This window comes from Haliotis cracherodii, unplaced genomic scaffold, assembly GCF_022045235.1.
Source record: "Haliotis cracherodii isolate W230 unplaced genomic scaffold, xgHalCrac1.p SCAF_15, whole genome shotgun sequence".
NCBI classification, from domain to species: Eukaryota; Metazoa; Mollusca; class Gastropoda; order Lepetellida; family Haliotidae; genus Haliotis; species Haliotis cracherodii.
This window is the reverse complement of record NW_027266270.1, coordinates 31,667,640-31,692,101: the sequence shown is the minus strand read 5'-3', so window position 1 is coordinate 31,692,101 and position 24,462 is coordinate 31,667,640. Positions and strand designations below refer to the sequence as shown.

Sequence of the window (24,462 nt, the reverse complement as noted above, 5' to 3'; positions counted from 1 at the left end):
CCAATTGGTTAGGGTATGGTTAGATAGAGAAGCACCTCTATGTCAAGGCCTGGGTGCAGTCACATAACAACCACTTGGTCAGGGTAGGGTTAGATAGAGAAGCACCTCTATGTCAAGGCCTGCGTGCAGTCACTTAGCAACCACTTGGTCAGGGTAGTGTTGGATAGAGAAGCACCTCTATGTCAAGGTGGGGTCACATAGCAACCACTTGGTCAGGGTAGGGTTAGATAGAGAAGCACCTCTATGTCAAGGTGCGGTTGGCTTAACAACCACTTGGTCAGGGTAGGGTTAGATAGAGAAGCACCTCTATGTCAAGGCCTGCGTGCAGTCACTTAGCAACCACTTGGTCAGGGTAGGGTTAGATAGAGAAGCACCTCTATGTCAAGGTGGGGTCACATAGCAACCACTTGGTCAGGGTAGGGTTAGATAGAGAAGCACCTCTATGTCAAGGCCTGGGTGCAGTCACTTAGCAACCACTTGGTCAGGGTAGGGTTAGATAGAGAGGCACCTCTATGTCAAGGTGCGGTTGGCTTAGCAACCGCTTGGTCAGGGTTGGGTTAGTTGGAGAGGTGCCTCTATGTCAAGGTGCGGTTGGCTTAGCAACCACTTGGTCAGGGTAGGGTTAGTTGGAGAGGCGCCTCTATGTCACGGTGCGGTTGGCTTAGCAACCACTTGGTCAGGGTAGGGTTAGTTGGAGAGGCGCCTCTATGTCAAGGTGCGGTTAGCTTGGCAACCACTTGGTCAGGGTAGGGTTAGTTGGAGAGGCGCCTCTATGTCAAGGTGCGGTTGGCTTAGCAACCACTTTGTCAGGGTAGGGTTAGTTGGAGAGGCGCCTCTATGTCAAGGTGCGGTTGGTTTAGCAACCACTTTGTCAGGGTAGGGTTAGTTGGAGAGACACCTCTATGTCAAGGTGCGGTTGGCTTAGCAACCACTATGTTGGGGTAGGGTTAGATAGAGAAACACCTCTATGTCAAGGTGTGGTCACTCACCAACCATTTGGATTGAGGATAGTCTGTGTTTAGGTTTGTGGTCTGGGACTGGGTGAATTAGGTCTTGATGGGGAAGGGACTCCGTGGTCTGGACAACTCATGGTATGGAGAGTCTGGGGTCTATATCTGGATCTGCGTTTTGGGTCAAGGGTTTAAGGCTTTTTCTTTTGTCTGATTTGTTTCCGACTTGGTCTGTCTGGGTGGTTGCCTTGGCCTAGATCAGGGCTTAAGACTTGGATTAGACTTCTAAGCCATCTGTCCGTTTACCACTGTACACCCCTCCTGTCCTCTTCTCTCACAGGGCTATGATGGCGAGATGTCGAGTACAGGGACTCTCAGGTCCACCAAGTACGGATCTGTCAGCAGCCTAGACTCCATGCGAACCTCAGACCCTTTCAGCAAAAGTCCGAGACTAAACCGTCGACAGTCCCTCATGTCGTCCATGGAGGAAGTAACGGAAGGCCCAAGTGAGTTAAACATGTCTCCATTTATATCACTGTGTTTCTGTAGCTTGGAAAGAAACTAGGGAATTCTAAATAATACCTCATCCTGCAATAATTCATTAAGGCAAAGCAGCTTTAGAAACTAAATTAGAAATATGTTAATTAGTTGATTTGCATAACCCTCACTACTGCATTATTTTATTGTCACCTTCAGATGAGTGTGTTTGAGCAATTTACCAGTTATATCATGGCGTGTCCACTTTATGTGGGCAGAAAGCCAAAGTGATGCTCCTCTCAGGCGTTTACCACTTTGGTGAAAGCCACAAGCACGGGTATGGTGCTGACTAACCTAGAAATGTAACTGGGGTGATCCTGGATTCGAGCCATAATCAGGTTTCTGGTGTTCCCAAGGGATGCAACTCTGCACAGTGAAATGCTTAGCCTTAGATGACTGGGTCGACCTACAAATAAAGTAGATGACACATGTGTTGCAATAGTGAAAAGATAATTATAAGAAGGCAATAATTAACCAGCAATAGTTAAAATGGCAAAAGGTAATACAGTGATCCCTCGCTGTTGGGCTCTTCGATAAAGCGCTACCTCGGTTACTACGCGCAGTATCGCATGGCTCCCAAAATTTATGTACACTTTTAATACTGAGAGTTTTACACAGCCGTGATTGTATTGTTGTTCGTTGTTCATTTGCACATAACGCTTCTCATTGCATAATCAACCGTTTATCGCTGAATGGAGTTCTAATAATCTGTTTGAAAACATCCGCGGCAAGTCCTGGAAATACGATTGTTCTACTAGTTAACTTTTCACACTATACATCCTTTGATCTTAGAAGTGCATGCATGCAATAAAAGAGAACCACAAGCAAACTTTATTTTCTTAATTATTGGGCAATCCAATTTGAGGCGACACTGTCAACTCACATGTAGTTGCTGTCACAACACGGCGGTCATTCCTTTTGATTCGGATCAAGTAACCGTATCAAACCAATTAATCTGGCTTGAATGTGTATCTATATTTGCATGAATGTGTATGAATGCGCATAGTGCTGGTCAAAACTCTCGTTTTCCGTATTTTAAGCAGCATGACCAATCAATGCCACTGAATCACTCTGTACTTGTGTAATGAATTGTGATTGGCTCTTCACTCATAGCGTCTGTTACTACCATTATTGATCGATATTTTCATGTAAGTAGACTACATTCACATTGAATGTGACAGTTAAGGCTTGTAAATAATAACAAACGGCGAAAACATAATGGATATATATTTTTACACAATGAACGGTAAACAACTTGTATCATTGCAATGTGCGAAACAAGTCGAAGATCGTGAGATTAAACGGCTCATCGTCTATAACGCCCACCAATTATTTGGACCCCATTGGTAGCGTTGTAGCGAGGGACCACTGTAGTGAAAAGATAATTATAAGAAGGCAATAATTAACCAGCAATAGTTAAAATGGCAATAGGTAATAGTGAAAAGATAATTATAGGAAGGCAATAGTTAACCAGCAATAGTTAAAATGGCAATAGGTAATAGTGAAAAGATAATTATAGGAAGGCAATAGTTAACCAGCAATAGTTAAAATGGCAATAGGTAATAGTGAAAAGATAATTATAGGAAGGCAATAGTTAACCAGCAATAGTTATAATGGCAATAGGTAATAGTGAAAAGATAATTATAGGAAGGCAATAGTTAACCAGCAATAGTTAAAATGGCAATAGGTAATAGTGAAAAGATAATTATAGGAAGGCAATAGTTAACCAGCAAAAGTTAAAATGGCAATAGGTAATAGTGAAAAGATAATTATAGGAAGGCAATAGTTAACCGGCAATAGTTAAAATGGCAATAGGTAATAGTGAAAAGATAATTATAAGAAGGCAATAGTTAACCAGCAATAGTTAAAATGGCAATAGGTAATAGTGAAAAGATAATTATAGGAAGGCAATAATTAACAAGCAATAGTTAAAATGGCAGTAGGTAATAGTGAAAAGATAATTATAGGAGGCAATAATTAACCAGCAATAGTTAAAATGGCAATAGGTAATAGTGAAAAGATAATTATAGGAGGCAATAATTAACCAGCAATAGTTAAAATGGCAATAGGTAATGGTAATATTTACCTAACAGACTCACACTGTTGTTACAGCTATTCCGTACACGGTGAAGGTGACGACAGGCAACGGCGAGGACAACGGCACCAGCAGCAACGTATATGTCCGGATCATCGGCCCGAAGAAAGTTCATACTGGGAGACTGTTCCTGGAGCTAGCACAGAAGGAAAACTTCACACCAGGATCAGTCGAGACATTCTCCCTGGAGGCCATTGAGGTCGATGAAGTCAAGAAAATAGAGGTGTGGTGCTTCTTGATTGGTTAGGAGACTTGAATAATCCGAGAATAACCTACCCCCTGAGAACAATTAAGAAAAAGGTGGGTTTCCTGAAATAACGAGGAGACACCAGCTCAGACAATCTATTGTGGGAATGACATTACATACAACTGATACTCATGAAGATTTGGGCTTGCCATAAGAAGCGACTAACGGGATCGGTTGGTCAGGCTCACTGACTTGGTCGATGCATGTCTTCGTACCCCAATTGCATGTATTGATACTCATGATATCAATGACTGGATTGTCTGGTCCAGACGCGATTATGTACAGACCGCGTTATATATCTGGAACATTGCTAAATGCGGCGTTAAACAACAAACAAACAAACATACAACTGAAAGTGACGTCGGGGAATAATGGAAGACGCCCTCTTGTTTTATTTGTGTTGATATGATGTCATGCTGCTATGGAACGCTTTGCATACAATATAAACAGTCGAACAATTGATATGAACTAGCCAATCAATGTGAAGCAGCATTATAATGCTCAGTGAGAATTAATTGCGCTGATATTTTTCCCATATGGGTAATATAAGATATTAGAATGAGTGAGTGAGTTGGGTTTAATGACGCTTTTAACAGTATTCCAGTTATATCACGGCGTGTCAGCTTAATGTGGGAGGAAAGCCCGAATTGATGCAAGACTCAAACATTTACCACTTCGGTGAAACCCACGAGCACGGGTATGGTGCTGACAAACCTAGAAACATAATCGGGGCAAACCGGGATTCAAACCATCATAAGTTTCTGGAGTGCCAAAGGACGCAACTCTGCACAGCGAAGCGTGGCACCTTTGACGACTGGCCCATCTGTGCCCTCTGAGATATTAGAAGACTGTTAAGTTCATTGATGAGATGGATAACATGCGCTAGGTGTAACTACTTTATGTAATATGCTGTGCTCTGTGTTGTAGGTCGGCCATGATGGCAATGCCCCTGGCACTGGGTGGTTCCTGAAGGAGGTGGAGGTCGACCTTCCCACCAAGGGCAAGCACTATCACTTCACAGCTCAGTGCTGGCTGGCAAGGGACAAGGGCGATGGTAGAATCAGTCGAACCTTCAGCGTTGACGACGGGCAGAGCTCTGTCACCTCATACAGACCAAGTGAGTACAATCGACAGGACATTCAAAGATAGACTAAAATAAGTACTTCTGATTACAAGAGGGTCAGAAATGGCCAGTCATCTAAGGCACTGCAGTTTGCTATACAGAGTTATGTCCCTTAGTTTACCAGGATTGGATGATCATGAGTTTCAGTCCCAGATTCACCATGATTATGATTGTTGGTTTCTCAGAACCATGCCTTGCCAAGAGGTGCCCAAAGTGATTTAACTCATCCTTCATTAAGCGGACTTGCTGTGATCAAATATATATTGCACAGTGTAGTTTGGTTTAAGTTTTGATGTTAATTGTTTTTGGCTTAAACAAAATTACGAACTGGTTCTCAGGCAATGACTTTTAAGAATATAGTGCGGGCGGGCAGTGTTTTCTTTTGGGGGAGCTTGTTCAAATTAGTATGTAACAAAATAAACAGTTATGTACCATCAACCTGGGAAGGGGCCTCCCTACATAAACAAGCACACAAACTCCAGTTGTTGCCATGACCATAACATGAGATGCACAGTAAAGCAGTAGCTCCATGCTATATTGGATCACCTTGTTTTTAAGTATTAAGATTTATATATTTATCGGGAAAATGGACATAAAAACAAACTTTCTGGTGATGCCGCGGTGCCTGAGAACCAAGACTATTATTTTTTAAGCTTTAAGAAGGTCCTTGTTACTTGTCACCTATCTTCTTCCATGGACAATAGGGTGATGATATTGCCTTGTGGTTAAAAGCATTTGCCCAGCATTCAAAAGGCCGGAGTTCAAATCGTTTCGCTGTGATAGGGCTGGAATATTGCTAAAAGCAGGCTTGAAACCCACCTCACTCAATCACACATCTTTCAACCCTGTGGTCCTTAGGACAGCTCACTGTAATCTAAGACTTGACTATGTGTGTTGTTGTTGTTGCAGTGTTACCTTATGAGGTCAGCATCCAAACTGGCGATATAGCAGAAGCAGGAACCGACTGTAAGGTCTTCATCACCGTGTTTGGTCAAAAGGGGTCAACATCGCAGATAGAACTGCCCAAGAATGAAGACCGCTTCGAGCGGGACAGGACAGACCTGGTCAAGGTCAGTTCAAGGACAAACATAAGAGACATTAAATGAGACTTCTTAATGATTCCAGAAGTTGTATTTAGGGTATGACAGATGGAAACATTTCCCAACCCTGCATCCTGTGAAGTAATGACTGTTCTTCTGTTTTTAGCTGGAGTTGGATGACATCGCACCACTCAAAAAGTTGAGAGTGTCAGTGGAGCCTAAAGCCGGTCGCCAGTCCTGGTTTATGGACAAGGTGGGACATAGTCTTTAACATTGATAACAATGTAGCGCACAGAGCACTATAAAAATGCATAAATTATTATTATTATCATCATCATCATCATTATTAACAAACACTTCACAAGTTCGTACTCTATATTCCTCCATCAGCCAGGGCCAATGTGCTATGTTCGCCATTTTGGACAAACAGAACAAGAAAGGTCTGGGTCCATTGAGAGGGAATTTCGTGTGTAATTCAACCAATGAGTGCTCAGCTTACATTGCACAGACAGAAATGTTTCACACTTGACATGTGCCATAGAACGTACAAAGGTCTGCTGTACACATTGCTTAATGTCAGGTGATCGTAGGGTTCACACAAAGTTCAAGCACAGAGTGAGTGAGTGAGTTAATTTTGTTTTTATGCCACTTTTAGCAATATTCCAGCAATATAATGGTGGGAGACACCAGAAATGGGCTCCACACATTGTGCCCATGTCCGGAATCGAACCCGGGTCTTCGGTGTGACAAGCGAACGCTTTAACCACTAGGCTACCCAACCACTCCTCAAGCACAGAGTAGGGTTCCTATGACCTAACATGAGTTTTAAATGGCCTTATAAAATGAAGTACCTGTTACAGAAAATGGGCTTCCACTCGGGGTAGCAGAAAGCCAATGACATAGCACAACTTATCAGTACATCTTAGAATTTTACCGAATATAAGATACTTCTCACTCACACATTCACTCTAGTAATACAAATATACTGCATATGTCAAGTATGCATAAACTATTTAAGCTTATATATCATATTGCAGTGCAGGAACATTGAAGTTATAAGTGAAAACTGCTCCTCATTTTTGAATAGATTATGATACAGCATCCAAGCACCATAGAATTTCTGCTGATTACCTGTCTTGAAAGCAATATCTTTTTCAATGTTGTATCAAGAAAATGCTTCCTTTTTATTATCCCCCGCCCCAACGAAGTTGGCGGGGAATATTGAATTGGGTTCCGTCCGTCCATGTGTGCATTCATCCAGAAATCGTTTCCGGAGCATAACTCAGAATCCGTTAAATATTTCTCTACGAAACTTTGCATGTCTAACAGACTCATGCTGAACTGGTGCCTTTTGCTATTTAGGAGTTTTAGAAATTTTTATTTTTTACGTTTCCATGGCAACAAGTTGGACTTAGGTTCTATAAGGATGGTGTTCGTTTACGGAGCATAAGGGTGGTGTTCGTTTACATGGTTCTATAAGGGTGGTGTTCGTTTACGGAGCATAACTAAAAAAACATTGGATTTTAGTTTTAATATAGGGCGGGCTCACTTATGGAGTATAACAAATAAACTGTTAAATATTTCCTTGCCAAACATTGCATGTCTATATATAAAGCACATACTGAACTGGTGCCATTTGATATTAAGGAGTTTTAGAAATGTTTATTTTAGAATTTCCATTGCAGCTATTTTGACATGGGCTAAGGGAAATGTTGGGTCAGTTACCTGGCTTGGGACCATAACGTGTTAAAATGGGCAGAGGATATATAGATTAGTTAGAATGTTAGTAACATCCGTTAGTCCAGCCAAAATGTAACTCCATCATACCAGCCTATATTGGCATGGGTGGAAACTGGACTTTTATAATCAGTTAACTCTCTTGCCTCGGGAAGATGAATCCACCACTACACATTGTAAGGTGATGCAAGGCAATTACATCAAGGAACCAGTCTTGAAGACAAAAGGGTCATTGCAGTGGTAAATACATTTGTTACCCTCTTTGTTTTACCTCTAACTTGGGTATAATTGTTAATTACTTATTCAGGGGGTAACTGCTTCCTGTTTCCTGTTGATGAGATGTGTTTCCATCCTGCAGATTGAGTTGCGGAACATGGAAACCGGTGTGCTCTCCGTGTTCAACTACAAGGATTGGCTCGGCAAGGGGAAAGACAAAGGTGAAGGTCGTCTGTCAGTAGATATCCCGGCCACAGAGAGGGGCAAGGCTGTTATTGGGAGTAAGTCAGTGTTCTTTTTGTATTAATCTTCAGAAGAATTCTGAATTCTGATGTCAGCATTGCCATTGCTTGGGAGAACAAGGTCAAAGTCTTAGCTCCAGTTCACGAATAAATGTAGAGCTTATCAGGCTCCCCTTTGTGATTTTATGGTTTACATATATTCTGCTACCCAATAAGCTTGATTAGGTAAAATAAATATGTAAAAAGATAACGTAGCTCAATATTTGGTATGCTTTTTTTAAATCTTAGTCTGACTGAAGAAATAATGCTAGGTCTGTTTAAAGTGTTGGACCCTAAGTATGAGTGTGGTCACATGCATATGTAGTTGCTTCTGCTAGAGAAGGCAAATATAACAATCATATTTCGCTTAATAAAATAAAAGAATTGGTTCTCAGGCAATGTTTTTTAAAAATATAGTGCAGGAAGGCTGAGTCTTTTTTTTTTTGTTCAAACTTGTATGTAACCAAATAAACAGTTGTGTACAATCAACCTGGGAAAGGGCCTCCCTACATTAATGTATTCCTTGACGAGTAAAATACTGGAATACAGTTTTTGACTACCACTGGTCATTTTAGGATTTTTTTATTTTCAATTTTTTAAAATGAAACATGCAAACTTTATGATGATGCAGGCGATCCCTGAGAACCAAGACTATTATTGTTTTAGCCTTTTCTGATTTTTTTTTTGGCTTGGTAACTCTTTGGTTGATTGCGTGTCATTCTGCCCTGATGGAGTGGACCGCTGCTCAAGATGCCAGCCACTGTATTATCTACGAGTCACAGTTGATCAAACTGGAATATTGCTGACTGCAGCATTAAACAACATTCATTCACTCACTATTACAGAGACCCACTACAAGATCAGCGTGAACACAACGGACATCCGAGGCTCTGGTACTGATGCCAATGTGTACATCATTCTGTTTGGCGCCAACGGTGACTCTGGTGATATTCACCTCGACAAGTCCGAGACCAACAAAGATCCCTTCGAACAGGGCAGAACCGACGTGTTCACCATCAAGAACATTCTCACACTCGGGGAACTCAGCAAACTCCGGGTGTGGCACGACAACAAAGGTTAGACTCTTTACTCAAGGTCAAGGTCAAAGAGTGAAGATTTTGGCTGGCTGTTTTAGTAGAACTCCAGCTTATGTGAACAGGGGCGCTGATGCTAATATTCATCGGGAAACCAAATTTGTGTCTTTAATGCATTAATACATCAGAGGCCGACTCATCTTCCTTGAAGGTCAAAGAAGATAATCTTGCATGAAGACCTCTGATGGAAAGGACTGAGAGAATGTGGGACAATATGGCTGTGGAAAATCTAATACTTCATTTAATATAGTGCTTCATATCAAAGTAAGACATGGATGAAATCACTATCAACCATGTCATATTCTGGGTCAAAATGTGATATCATGTCAAACACATGCTTTCCTTGGTATCTGTTCGTTCCATTTCTTCCCATGTATGTACCCGTGATATGGTTCAAGCTAGGCCTGAGTTAAGAACGGGTTTGACTCCAACATCTACTTAAGTTTCATGAACTGTTTGTTAGCTGTCAAAGTATTTTATCAAAATCCAAGCACTTGGAGAGACACAGATTTCATCTGAACGTTTGGATCTTTCCAGGCCTGGGAGCTTCCTGGCACCTGGCTTCCATCGATGTGGAAGACCTCTCTTCTCACAAGACCTACAACTTCATCTGTAACCGATGGCTGTCGAAGAGCGAGGATGACAAACAACTTATCCGGGAACTGACATGCAGCAACCAGCTCCAGTCCGACTCAGGATCCTCTGGCAAAGTCGGTAAGTATATGCACAGTGTCTACTGGAGCTGTTACGATTCACTTGCATATTTGGTGAATCGAACCGTATCCCTTCATGAATTGAATCCGTTATTTGTGGTCACTAGAACTGAATACATTTAAGTGTTTTTGACTTGAAGTTGTCTGTTATTTATCAAAGCAAGATATGAAAAATGCAGTATATTCAAGCCATGCAGTAGTCCGTTGTATGGGTCATCCACCTCGGTTAAGGCTGATTGTCTATAATGCTCATCAATTATTTGGACCCCAAAGGTAGCGTTGTAGCGAGCGATCACTGTATTCTTCATTGAATATGATAAACAATACATTGAATATTATAAATAATACATCAACTGCTGACTTGTTGTATTCGTAAATAAATATTCCCACGTGTTACCCTATATTCGTGATATGTTCGTATTCGCCTCATAGTGTATCCGTTGCAACCCTAGTGTCTACACATCATCAGTAGTGCACAGGTTTGTCTGTGAATACATACTGTCTCAACAGAAAAAAATAGTTGTTCCCGGTTTGTCTTGTGACAGCTCACCAAAACACACCTGTTGCTTAGCAACTTACACATGCTTTGGTGAATCTCATGAGGACTGTAAATCTTGAAATTAGCCCGAGCGTGAATTCAAAGCGAAAAATGTGAGTGGTCTTTGTTCGCATTAATTAACTTCACACTCTCGAAATGACTATCAACAATAAGACGGCCTCACTGCACACTTTGGATAGAGATACCAACTTGAATATAAACACAAACACAGTTTATTGAGCAGCAGTTGTAACAAGTATATAACAATGTCATTCAAAGAATAGGAATTACACAATGGGTATCCGGTGAGTTATCACTGCTGGGGTCAGGAGTCCTACACACTCGTGTCAAGCTTGTTGACATCTTCTCTGCATACCAATGTTCAGTAAGCTAATGACATGATTTCCCCGAAATTATTGTAACCACAAAAACAAACTGCCCACCCGTGCAATAATTTCAAAAGCCATAGCCTGAGAACCTATTCTATTACTTTTTTAGCCTCAAATAAGTATTTCTGTTTTATCATGTGGGGAATAAGATCTCCCTCGGTCCAATGGCTTGTATGTGCTGTATTAGTAACGTGCATCTGTGTTCATTGAGCTGATGACATGAGGCCATATATATCTCTTGGAAGTCATATCGGCCCTACTTCATGCAGGAACTTTGTGCAAAACCTGGTATTGACAGAACCAGTGATCCGAACCACAATCTGTGCCATCAGGGTAAAATGACACGCAGTCATCCAAGTCGCATCCTAATAGATCTGCTCAATGTTGATCATGGTGCTGGGAGCAATGCAATGGCATGATGACTGATGTTGTTTGTTTCAGTGTATGACATCGAGGTGACGACGACGGACAAAAAGGAAGGGGGAACAATCCATAATGCCTGGCTAATCCTCGAGGGATCCCGAAAAACATCAAAACCTTTCCATATAGAAAACAGCCCACAGAACAAAGTACTACGCAGGTAGAAATAAGTTGTTATCTTTATTATGACATTTGATTAACGTTGTGAAAAGAATTTGTTTGTTTGTTGTTTACAGTGCACTCAGCAATATTCCAGCTATATGATGGCGGTCTGTAAATAATCGAGTCTGAACCAGACAATCCAATATTTGACATCATGACTTGAGCATCAATCTATGCAATCAGGATACAGTGACATGCATCTACGAAGTCACCGAGCCTGACCATCCGATCCCATTAGTCGCCTCTTTATGCGACATGCATAGTCGCCTTGTCTGGACCAGACAATCATGAGCATTGATCTACACAATTTGGATATGATAACATGCATCAACCAATTCAGCGAGCCTCTTACCACAAGCATACTCGCCTTTTATGGCAAACATGGGTTGCTGAAGACGTGAAGAGAATAAATTATAAACCTCAAAGTGTGACATATATGCCTTTTGAAACACCAAAGTGTCACAAGAAAATAGCGCTGCCTTTCTAAACGGGCATGGATAGCCCACTTGTCTAGGGTGCAACAATCATCTGTTGATGATCATGAGTTTGAATCCCAGAGGATGATACGAGTATAGTCAAAACAATCCCAAAGCTAATGTAAAACCTTTCTATGATTCTGCATGAAGACACGTGTCAGCATTGTAAAAATCCATCCCCTCTCAGAGTTCACTTACAGACTCGGGTATATGATTTTGAAATGGCACACTATGCATGATCAGATTGTTTTATATGTGTATCTAAATACTTTTTGCCAGACTCCTGTAAGACAATTCCCAATCGGACATTTTGTATCCAACTCTTGACACCTATAGCGGGTACCCAGTAATGGTTATAGTACCTGGGTAGAAAATTTGGACTCGTCCCAGCCCTGCAAGTAGTGAAGAAAAACACTTGATTGGCTGACCTGTTTGGTGTTCCCTCCCTCCCTGTCTGGATCCTCCAGTGATTGGCTGACCTGTTTGGTGTTCCATGTCTGGATCCTCCAGTGATTGGCTGACCTGTTTAGTGTTCCCTCCCTGCCCGTCTGGATCCTCCAGTGATTGGCTGACCTGTTTGGTGTTCCATGTCTGGATCCTCCAGTGATTGGCTGACCTGTTTGGTGTTCCCTCCCTGCCCGTCTGGATCCTCCAGTGATTGGCTGACCTGTTTGGTGTTCCCTCCCTCCCTGTCGGGATTTGCCAGTGATTGGCTGACCTGTTGCATGTTCCCTCCCACCCTGTCTGGATTTGCCAATACCTACATTATCTTATTTATGTATACTTTTTGCAGGGGACAAACTGACAATTTCCGGATGACGTCTGCCGCACTGGGAAAACTTGAAAGTTGCATAATCGGTGCTTATGAGCGTGAAGATCGGCCAATCACAACGAGTGAAGGGAAAGAAGGTTCCTGGCATTGTCATGAGGTGGTAGTTACCGACACCACAGGCGGAGGAAAGTGAGTTGTGCTGTATATGGATCTACAGCCTGTCTTCACAGATTGAGTTGTACAGATGCAATACAGGCCACTTGTAACAAAGTTAGTTATTCAGATAATGATACACGCCAGATTTAGCAAAGTGACTTATTCAGATGGGATATAACTTTTAGTTAAACATATATACTCACAGACGGGATATTACGATGTGAGGTAAACATATATACTCACAGACGGGATATTACGATGTGTGGTAAACAGATATACACATAGACGGGATATTACGATGTGAGTTAAACATTTATATACACAGACGGGATAAAACAAAGTGAGTTAAACAGATATACATACCTATGGGATATAACAAAGTGAGTTAAACAGATATACATACCGACAGGATATAAGAAAGTGAGTTAAACAGATATACATACCGATGGGATATAACAAAGTGAGTTAAACAGATATACATACCTATGGGATATAACGATGTGAGTTAAACATATATACTTACTGATGGGAGATAACAAAGTGAGTTTAACATTTATACATACCGATGGGATATAAGAAAGTGTGTTAAACAGATATACATACCTATGGGATATAACAAAGTGAGTTAAACATATATACATACCGACAGGATATAAGAAAGTGAGTTAGACAGATTTACATACCTATGGGATATAACAAAGTGAGTTAAACAGATATACATACCGACAGGATATAAGAAAGTGAGTTAAACAGATATACATACCTATGGGATATAATAAAGTGAATTAAACAGATATACATACCGATGGGATATAAGAAAGTGAGTTAGACAGATTTACATACCTATGGGATATAACAAAGTGAGTTAAACAGATATACATACCGACAGGATATAACAAAAGTGAGTTAAACATTTATACATACCGATGGGATATAACAAAGTGAGTTAAACAGATATACATACCTATGGGATATAACAAAGTGAGTTTAACATTTATACATACCGATGGGATATAACAAAGTGAGTTAAACAGACATACATACCTATGGGATATAACAAAGTGAGTTAAACAGATATACATACCTATGGGATATAACAAAGTGAGTTAAACAGATATACATACCGACAGGATATAAGAAAGTGAGTTAAACAGATTTACATACCTATGGGATATAACAAAGTGAGTTAAACAGATATACATACCGACAGGATATAAGAAAGTGAGTTAAACAGATATACATACCGATGGGATATAACAAAGTGAGTTAAACAGATATACATACCTATGGGATATAATAAAGTGAGTTAAACAGATATACATACCTATGGGATATAACAAAGTGAGTTAAACAGATATACATACTGATGGGATATAACAAAGTGAGTTAAACAGATATACACACAGATGGGATATTACGATGTGATTTAAACAGATATACATACCGACAGGATATAAGAAAGTGAGTTAAACAGATATACATACTGATGGGATATAACAAAGTGAGTTAAACATTTATACATACCTATGGGATATAACAAAGTGAGTTAAACAGATATACTTACCTATGGGATATAACAAAGTGAGTTAAACAGATATACATACCTATGGGATATAACAAAGTGAGTTAAACAGATATACATACCTATGGGATATAACAAAGTGAGTTAAACATATATACATACCTACAGGATATAAGAAAGTGAGTTAAACAGATATACATACCGATGGGATATAACATAGTGAGTTAAACATACAGACGGGTGGTGACACAAGGCCTCAGTCTTCATGTCGGAGAAGTTGTGAGAATGGTCTTCAGCAATTAGAACCAATGTTACACAGAGTATGCCCAGCTTCCCTAGTTACAAGACATCTCTATGTTCCAGGTTCTACTTCCCATGCAAGTCTTGGGTGCCAATCAATCGCAAGTTCTCCAAGAATTCTGGCAAACAGCTTGATGTGAAGAAGGTAGAGGAGAGCCAGGTGTCTAAGACCCGAGGTACGAGTTCGGATCCAATTTGTCTGATTCTCTTGAAGATATTCCCTGAAATACCTGTTGTTATTCAAATCAAAGCATCTCAAGTGACAGAATTGTTTGGTTACAAATTTTATCTTAAATGTGTCCTATTAATTTTTCAAGATATTTGCCATGAACGTTTGGCAAACTTACTAATCTTCTGAGATGTCCTCTCTGTTTGTTCTTAAATCTGTAGATCTGTCAAACATGTCAAAGAAATAAGGTTTGTTCAATAACATTTCTTTCAAATAATATACTCAACTTTTCCTAGTGGTATTCCAGTAGCCATACTACAGTAGGTTTGCTCTAAATGGTACATTTGTGATATAATTACCTGCCTGATTTAATTTGGTGGTGGGTAAGCCTTGTGATAACATCTTCCTGAGGCAAGGGAGTTGACTGACTATAAAAGTCCAGTGTCTACCTGTGCCGAATTAGGCTTGAATTTGTGGGCTCAATCATTGAAAGTATGAGTTATGACCCATCTATGTCCCTCCTATTGACCAATCAGATTCCATCTATCATATCACTTGCATTTGCTTCAAACAAAATGGTGGTGCCTTGTAAAGTCAATCTGATGGATAATCAAAATTTATATTGTAATTAAACTTTTATATTGCGAAGTGAATCAAATCACTTGACCACCTTGATTAAAAACATGAAACATGAAAAGATTTGCAAAATATCAGTCGACGCCCAATTGGCGAAATCTGCACGTTAAAATGGATGTTGTTTACGAACCGGATGTGTAGTTTTTTATGGAATTTTGATTGGACTATGTATAGACTTGCTAGTCCAGCCAAAATGTGACTCCAGAATTCTTATGTTACAGCGGTATAACGTCTAGGTTATGACGACGAATACTTGTTTGGGGGTTCATGGGATTTATTCGGTCTGGTCATATCAGGGATATGGAGATCCCACCACAATATGGCTATGGATGATAATTCCCTAAAACATGATATAATAAGGTTGAATTAGTAATATACAATTACAAGAATCTATAACATGTGTAAACAAACATATTACATTTATTTGTTACCATGAGCATGAGTTTAAGCATATATTATCAGAACAACCATCAGCCGTATATATATTACAGCTACAAATCCCATTTATATGATACAATCCACATCAAAATATAACAATATATACATACAAATATTAGCACATAAATACCAACCTCGTCTCAGGGACGCAGGCTCATCCCGTCAATGCCAACAGTATGGTTTTATATGTGCCTCTATGCCTAATAATGAAATGACACAATTAAGTAAACTGTATATAATACGCATACATACATGCTTTCTCTCTCTCACACATACACACACAGTAATATAAACCTAATATTTATATGCACTACATCAGTACATTTTTGCTAATACTTTCATAGAACTATGTACATAATCATCAACTAACTCATACAAGACTTAAGCCCCGTTTACACGACCACGTTTACTTATACAAGTAAATATACGTACGTAAGTATATATACTCACATAAGTAAAAGTGGTCGTGTAAACGCATTTGCTTACGTAAGCAAATATACTCCAGGAGTAATTTACTTCACCTCAAGAGGTCGTGCAAAAGTATATTTACTTATAAGCAAATATACTCCTGGAGTAAATATGCTTATGTGAGTAACATTTGGCTGTATAAACAGGGCTTTAGTGTACTAAAATACTGTACAATATATTATTACATTTATAGCTGTAAGCTATAAATTATTGCTAATGATAAATCTATTCTAATAGATACAGCTTCAAGCTATAAACTACATAAATTACTGAAAGCATCTTATAACAATATGGTTGCTTAACATTAAGTCATGGCTAGTGTAATTAGTATCACAATCCTCACTAACGTATCATGACTTTTAAGAATAAGTGATATATTTACAACATTGCGTATCATGTGGATCATACTGCAAATTATACTATATAAGAAATATGCAATTAAAATGATAAAGGTGTACTTAACAAGACTAAAATATCAGATCCTAACCTCCTTATGATGAATATAAATACTAAAGAAGTCTAAGTTAACTTACCCCAATCAGTGCAGAGTTGTAATGCAGCAGTGACCAGAGAAGAGAACAATTGAAGTGTTTAAAGCTAAAAACCTGGTCACATGCTACAGAAACAATAGAAAAGGCAATCACTGGCCAAGCTGTGGCTGGACCAGATCACTAAAGACCTTACATAACTTTACCCCGTACTTTACCTAAGGATTAGTAGAGAGTGTTCAGGTTTGTTTATGGAGCTATTACCATACTTAACTCAATTATTTACCTAAGTTTTAAATACGTAAGTTAAAATACACACTATTTTACATTCTTCTACATTTACCTAGTTCGGCAAGGGTCGAAACTTGATTTTTATAGTCAGTCAACGTCCTTGCTTCGTGTGGATGAGTGATTAAAGCATTTCTCATCACAACAAAGGACATATGTGCAGCTATGTGGTGTCCCCTGCCATCACATGGCTGTAATATTGCTAAAAAGGTGTAACCCTTTTTTTACCCACTCAGTCAATTATACACCGTACTGATTGCTAATGATTTTGAAGCTACAGGCCCCAAAAGGCTTCCGTTTCTCAGTATCGTTATTAGTATTTGAGTGTCATGGAAGGCGATCCATTATGAAAAGTGAAGAGTGCTGTAAGTCTTTCTGTGGAGGAAGGTGACCTGTGAAGTATGTTTTCCTTTCAGACCTGGCACCAGTGAAGTATGAGATCATCGTCCACACTGGCAATGTGAAGGGGTCCGGAACCAACGCTAATGTGTCCATTACCATATTTGGTGAAAACGGTGATACAGGAAAGAGGCCTTTGAAACAGAAGTTCCGGGATCTGTTTGAGAAAAACCAGACGGACAAGTTTGAGATTGAAGCTCTTGACCTGGGTATGATTCAGTCTTATTTCTCTTTCTCTTAATTATGAATATTGGCTATCCAAACAATTTTTGTGTGTGTTTATGTTTGCACAAAAAAAATTTAAAATAAGCCACACCCACTTACAGTCTTCTTTCATGGCCCCACCACTATAGAGACCGACCTTCGTGGTAGAGTGATAGAGCCCGGAGAGCGGAAGTTCCGGGGTCTGATCCCTGGCTGCTTCGTACCAAAATACATTTAAAGATGGTACTTGTTGTTACCTTGTCTGGCACTTGGTATTAAGGGGCTAAAACATGGACTGGTCAGCTCGGAGTCAGTATACTGTGTCTGAGTGGGGTATTCATGTTAGACTGCGGGCTAGCACTATAAATCGGCATCAGTCCGGACTAGTACAAGCAGCCACACACATGTGCATGCACGTCGCTATATAAGTGCAATAATCTTGGACACGCTGTTAAACCCCATTTCACCTCGCCTCGCCTCGCCTCGCCTCGCCTCACCTCACCTTACCACCAATATAGTTGTGATAAATTTTGGCAACCACCTCTTTTGCAGTCATTTTTTCATGATTCCCTTTATCTCACACTGCCTCCCGATCCCACCCCATCCCACCCAAATTATTAATTACCATTCCCTCACTAAAAATAGACACACATACTACAACACTGTAAATATTCATGGTTGCTGGAGAAACCCAGTGTATACAAACAAGTGAAGTACTGACGATGATGCAGGCTCACAACACTGTTATTCCCCGCCAACATGAAGTTTTGAGGGGAAATATGTTCATGCCACTGTAATATAGCTGGAATATTGCTTAGTGCAGTGTTAATAAACTGGATCAGTGGTCAAACTTGGTGACTTGGTTGATAACGAGTTATCGTACCCAGATGGGACATTGCCCATATCAACCACTGGGTTGTCAAGTCCAGATATGTACAGTTCACTGTCATTTAGCGGGAATATTGGGGCATAACAAAATTCTTTAGAATACCCAAAGGAACTACCGTATTCCACGTAATAAGCGCCCCTCTCTAATAAGCGCCCATGGCGATATTTGCTAATATATTGGCAAGTGAACAATCCCAATTAGCACTCCTTCCGATTGACACAAGACTTATTTATTCATGTATAATACTCAATTGTGTGTTATATGCACCCCTAATTATGGGCATTTAAATTCTGGAAAAATACATCTGTCGTATATAAACAGTTCAGACCATCAACATAAACCACAAAATTTATCTTTCAACTCTGTCTTTTTCCACCAAAATAATATTCTAATCAGAGCCCCCTATTTCTAATTTTGAGAGCGCCCTTGGCGCTTATTGCATCGAATACGGTACTTTCAATGAAGAGTAATTTTCTGCCCTTGAAAAGAGAATATGGCAGATTAGCTATAATATCCTCATGATTTGCTCTCATTTATCAGGTGAGCTAAAGAAGATACGTATTGAACATGACAACACTGGCTTCCGCCCAGGCTGGTTCCTTGACAACGTACAGATTGTCAACAAAGCAACAGAGGTCACGTACAACTTCCCCTGCGAAAAATGGTTTGACAAAGACAAGGGCGACGGAGAAATATGTCGGGAAGTCTATGTAAGACATGACTAGTGCTCACTATGGTGATTCCCTAAAAACTGACTGTGATATTTTGATCAGAACAACTGCTTATTATGAGACTCCTGATAATACAAGGTGTAAATAAATCAACCATTATGACGTTAACAAATAGGTTTTATCTATTAGTCAGGAAAAATATGAACTTGTTGTTTCTTTATGATCAATGTAAATTACATATATTTATATCTTATTAGTTGTAACCATGTAGTATTTCTTCCCAAGGATCTATTTTTTTTAAGAATTATCTGAAGCTAATGTTTAACATGAAGTCAGGATTGCTTATATTGCAGTGTGTATCCATGACAACCACCCATATTTACATGCCATTAAGAATTCACGAACTATATTTATTATGATATGAAGTATACAAATACTGATAGTCAATACTGGGGCGGTCGGGTAGCCTAGTGGTTAAAGCATTCACTCGTCACGCCGAAGATCCGGGTTCGATTCCCAACATGGACACAATATATGAAGCCCATTTCTGGTGTCCCCCGCTGTGATATTGCTGGAATATTGCTAAACGCGGTGTAAAATCATACTCGCTCACTGATAGTCAATACTAGATGCTGTTGGTTCTATTGTAGTTTACTGTTGTGATGTTACTGTTGTGACACTGTCAACTGGTTCTCAGGAAAGTATCATGTTAGTTTGTCCGTACGTTATTGTTGATTCGATTTGCTATTAAAGTGACCTTAACCATGCAAGTGCCCCACGAAGTCTTTACATAATATTTTCTTTAAGACTTATTATAAAAAAATAGATTGTGGTAAAAACGTAAATTCACCCTGTGACCCAGGATATGGAGTTACTATACCCAAATATATAATTATGAATACACAATGTCATTTAGAGAAAGTGGTCAAATGTAACATTTGGTTGTATTTGAGATAACACTTTCTTTGTAAAGAAAAAAATCTCTTACTTTCTTTGGTTGAGTCCTATCTGGGATTCAAACCCATGCTCCAAGTATAACATTTGTTACGGTATATAGTTATACGAGCGAATTCCATCCGTCCTTCCTGCTTTTTTAAAAATGTTTTTAACTTAGAAATATGTTGGAGTTGAAGTCGGGGTTAGTGAGCCCTGCTAATTTTTTGCCTTGTTTAAAGATGGTGAACATTAAATTATTCAAAATTTATGTTTTATAGTTTTAATTTGGGCAGGATGAGTTGCACTAAGAGATGAAACATTTAAGAGTTATTAAACTTGGTATGTTTACAGTATAATGCCTGTCATATTGCCAAGATTATGTTTAATTTATTTACGTTTAGAGCATTCTGGCTTTTTCCACACTTTTTATATTTTTACGGTTTACAGATTTTTGCTGACCAATTTCAAAATAGAAATCAATTGATGAGTCTCAACATTTTATATTTATTTGGCATGAAGTTGTTTAATTTTGTATCCTGTTGAAGTTGTATCTTTATATTTTTCAAATCCATCGAAGATGACTCGATTGAGCAAATAAGATAGAAATCAGACTATATTCATTTTATTTTCTGATTGGACTTTTCGAATCTGTAAATCAGTAAATAAACAAAGTGTTGACTTACTTGCATATGTTATTGTTATGCATATAGCTTTTAACAGAGTATTTTTGATGCTTTATCTTGTAGACAGTATGTGATGAAGTCTTATTTTTTCTTCTGTGGGACCAATTTTGCTAGAAGTCTTTTACAGTTGTTGTATATTGGAAATGTTGTACATTTGTACAAGGCAGCATATATATAGTATATATATATATATATATATATATATATTAGGGCTGGGATGGGTAACTCGGGTACCCGGGTCGGATGGGTACTGAGTAGGACCCGGGTACCCACAGGACAAAAATGATCAAGAACTCTATGATTACACTACAAGCCACTAATGTCCGCATTTCTTTCTGACTATGCACCCATTCCTTCTGACTTTCATATGGTTGAATAAAGATATAACTTAATTCAACTTCAGTGTATGAATGATCAGATTGTGTATCTAAATTCGTTTTGCCAGGGCTATGCTCAAAATGTTCCCAATCGGACATTTTGAAACATCTCCTGAGGCCTTCAGTGGGTACCTGGGTAGGGTCGGGAAATGGGGTGGGTGGGTGGGGTGGGGTACCCGGGTAGTTCACTTGGACTCGTCCCAACCCTAATATATATGGTTCATTCGCCGGACGACAACCCCCATGTGTCGTATGAAAACAAACTAGCAAAAAGTGAGGTCGTCGTCCTGCGAATAATTTAATCCGCCAATCTAGTTAAACAGTTGGTATCGAGTGTTATTTTAACAACTCGAGCGAGTAATAGAGTGGAACTGGATTTGAAATGAACGAAAGAAAGACAATAAGGGTGGAATATTGATTTATTTACAAATAATTTGAATGTATATGTACAAGATGACGTACATATAAGATTCACAAAAGTCATGGGCAATTAAGACAGATTGAGAAGATGAGACACTGAGTCAGCAAAGAAAATTACGCTAACTTCATTCTGGATCAGTCTGGTCTTCAGTTGATCAATTCTGCTTTGTATATCACAGAACTTCTTTTTTTTTTGGTGGGAGACGCTTGCCGGCCTGGTACTGTAGCAGATTACACTCTGTCTTCTGCTGTTCAGCTCCTAGAAATCTTATCATCTCAAAGATGTTGGGATGGGCATTTCAGTTTTCGTGTACATATTTCAGTTTTTGACACTAACCAAGGAGTTAATCCCCTCCTAAAACAACACCACACTTCGAAGGCGTACCGGTGGGTCGTCGTCCTGCGAATGGAAAAATTCGAGGGGTCGTCGTCCTGCGAATGTATCTGTGAGAGGATGATTATTATGTACACACTGGTTGTGTAAATATTGTGTATATAGTCGTTACACCAACCATCACTGAAACCACCAGTCTCTGTACCACAACACACATCTGTGTACTCTGTGATGTAAATGATTAATCCTGCATCATTTTGACTTCATCTGTATTCCTATATTTTGCGTTGATTATGATATTATGTTAATTTCCTAATCAGACATTATTTACAAGTTTATATCATGTTTCATACAAGATTGATCTAAAATATATTCTGGCCCTTTTTTTTATCTTAAATTAATTTTGTTTCATATTTGGATAAATATTATTTTACAGATGAACACCCGGTAATGTTTATTAAAATGATAAACACATTGTAAACAAATTGTAGAAAGCTATGACTATCTTTTGAAGCAAAACCAATATGTCCGTCACCTAAACTTGAGTGACAGTATCATGTACTGCTTTCCTTGAAACAACTGTTGGTGGATAGATTTTTAATGAATAAACTACTGATTTTGGTTCTTTTATAAAGTTTAAAGGAATGGTATTTGTAGGAGAAGGTTTAAAATAATAATGCAGCCTTATTGTGTTTTCCCGTGAACAAAGAACAAGGGATTATTTTTACCGTATATTTGCTGAATATTCATCTGTACAACCTTGTCATGCTCTGGCTATGTATGAAGGTTTGTAATCATTGGTTGTTCAATGTACAGAATAATTCATAATGTTTGTTCATATGTGATTGTTTCTTGTTAAAAGAACATATACATAGTCATTTCAATCATACATCATCAGTTTAAAGTAGTCAATTGTGGATTTGAATTGAAACACATATTTTATAATACAAGCCTATGATGTATTACAAGTTTTGGTAATTATGAAGGCTTCTATTACTGTCACACAGTACTAACTTATTAATTCAAAATGCACGGAAATAGAAAGTTTGTTTAATTGACAAGGGCCTCGGTGCATGGTCTGAACTGCATTGCCTGTGAACTAGCTTTGTAATTAATGCATCTTACTTGACCCACTTGCCTCATCATGTGTTTTAATTCTTTTATGTTTTTTCTTCTAAGTGTTTATGTCAGTGACCCCTGAAGATCCGGGGTAGAATAGGTCTTCAGCAACCTGTGTTTCCTGTAAAAGGCGACTATGCTTGTCGTAAGACGCGACCAATGAGATCGGTTGGTCAGGCTCGCTGACTTGGTCGATGCATATCATCGATCCCTATTGAGTGGATCAATGCTCAATGTTGTCTTGTCAGACTCGATTATTTACAGACCGCCATCATATAGCTGGAATATTGTTGAGTGTGGCATTGACAAAAAACAAACAAGCTTATGTTAGCTGTATTGGGTAATTGATTGTGTAACCTTACATGACCGGGCCAATTCAGTTCTTCTTTTATGCAAGTTACTTAGTTTATAAGCAAAACGTTGAAGGCAAAATGAAAAAGAATTGTTAAATTGTCATATAATCTTATATTAATAAACTCTTGAAATGTAAGTTTTGGACACAAAATAGGAAGAAACGATAATAAAAAAAAACAATGTGTGTCCGTTAAATAGGACAATTCCCTCTGAATTTTTGCCAGACAGGTTTATGATTAAACAACTAGATACTAAAAATGTTTAAAAATATAAATAAATGATTAATCTAGTATCAGGCAGACACATTTAAATGATCAGATATGAATATTAAATAGGAACCACTTGCTGATACAGCACATAATTATGAGTATGATGTATTATAAAAAAATAGCCATGTTCCATTATTGAGTAAAATGACAATTAGTCCCAGAAATAAAGTAAAATATGAATAAAATTGTAAAAATATGTGTCGATATACCAACATCATGTAACATTATATGACAGAAATATGCTGCTTGAAGAACCTGAGTTACTTCCCTTACCATGTCATCTTTGAATTAATAATACTGATATTTCTGAAAATGGTCATGTGAAAAAAAAACATTCTTAACTCATATAGACCTATATGTTAAATCTCTACTAAAAGCAGAGTCCTTTGTATGATAAACCATGTCACAAAATTGCCTGAAGAGTGCTTTCTAACATTTGATCTTACACAAATGAATTTAAAGATATTTAAGATATTGGTTAGATTAGATATGATCGCACTAACAATATCTCAGGGACTTTTTTAATAATCTTATCACTATATGTTGTATATT

The 24,462-nt window shown here is 38.7% G+C and overlaps 1 protein-coding gene across 1 annotated transcript in view; it reads left to right on the top strand.

The window, feature by feature from the left end:
* LOC139462519 (lipoxygenase homology domain-containing protein 1-like) overlaps nt 1-21,538 on the top strand; it is a 120,394-nt gene extending 98,856 nt beyond the window's left edge. The window contains exons 35-47 of the mRNA XM_071244293.1: nt 1,291-1,456; nt 3,600-3,805; nt 4,757-4,946; nt 5,862-6,022; nt 6,159-6,245; nt 8,088-8,226; nt 9,072-9,302; nt 9,858-10,034; nt 11,402-11,540; nt 12,812-12,979; nt 14,832-14,944; nt 17,672-17,863; nt 19,288-21,538. Of these exons, the coding sequence (XP_071100394.1) occupies nt 1,291-1,456; nt 3,600-3,805; nt 4,757-4,946; nt 5,862-6,022; nt 6,159-6,245; nt 8,088-8,226; nt 9,072-9,302; nt 9,858-10,034; nt 11,402-11,540; nt 12,812-12,979; nt 14,832-14,944; nt 17,672-17,863; nt 19,288-19,472 (2,154 nt within the window). The 3' untranslated portion in view covers nt 19,473-21,538. The remainder of the gene's footprint in view (nt 1-1,290; nt 1,457-3,599; nt 3,806-4,756; nt 4,947-5,861; nt 6,023-6,158; nt 6,246-8,087; nt 8,227-9,071; nt 9,303-9,857; nt 10,035-11,401; nt 11,541-12,811; nt 12,980-14,831; nt 14,945-17,671; nt 17,864-19,287) is intronic.
* Nucleotides 21,539-24,462: the final 2,924 nt, after the last annotated feature.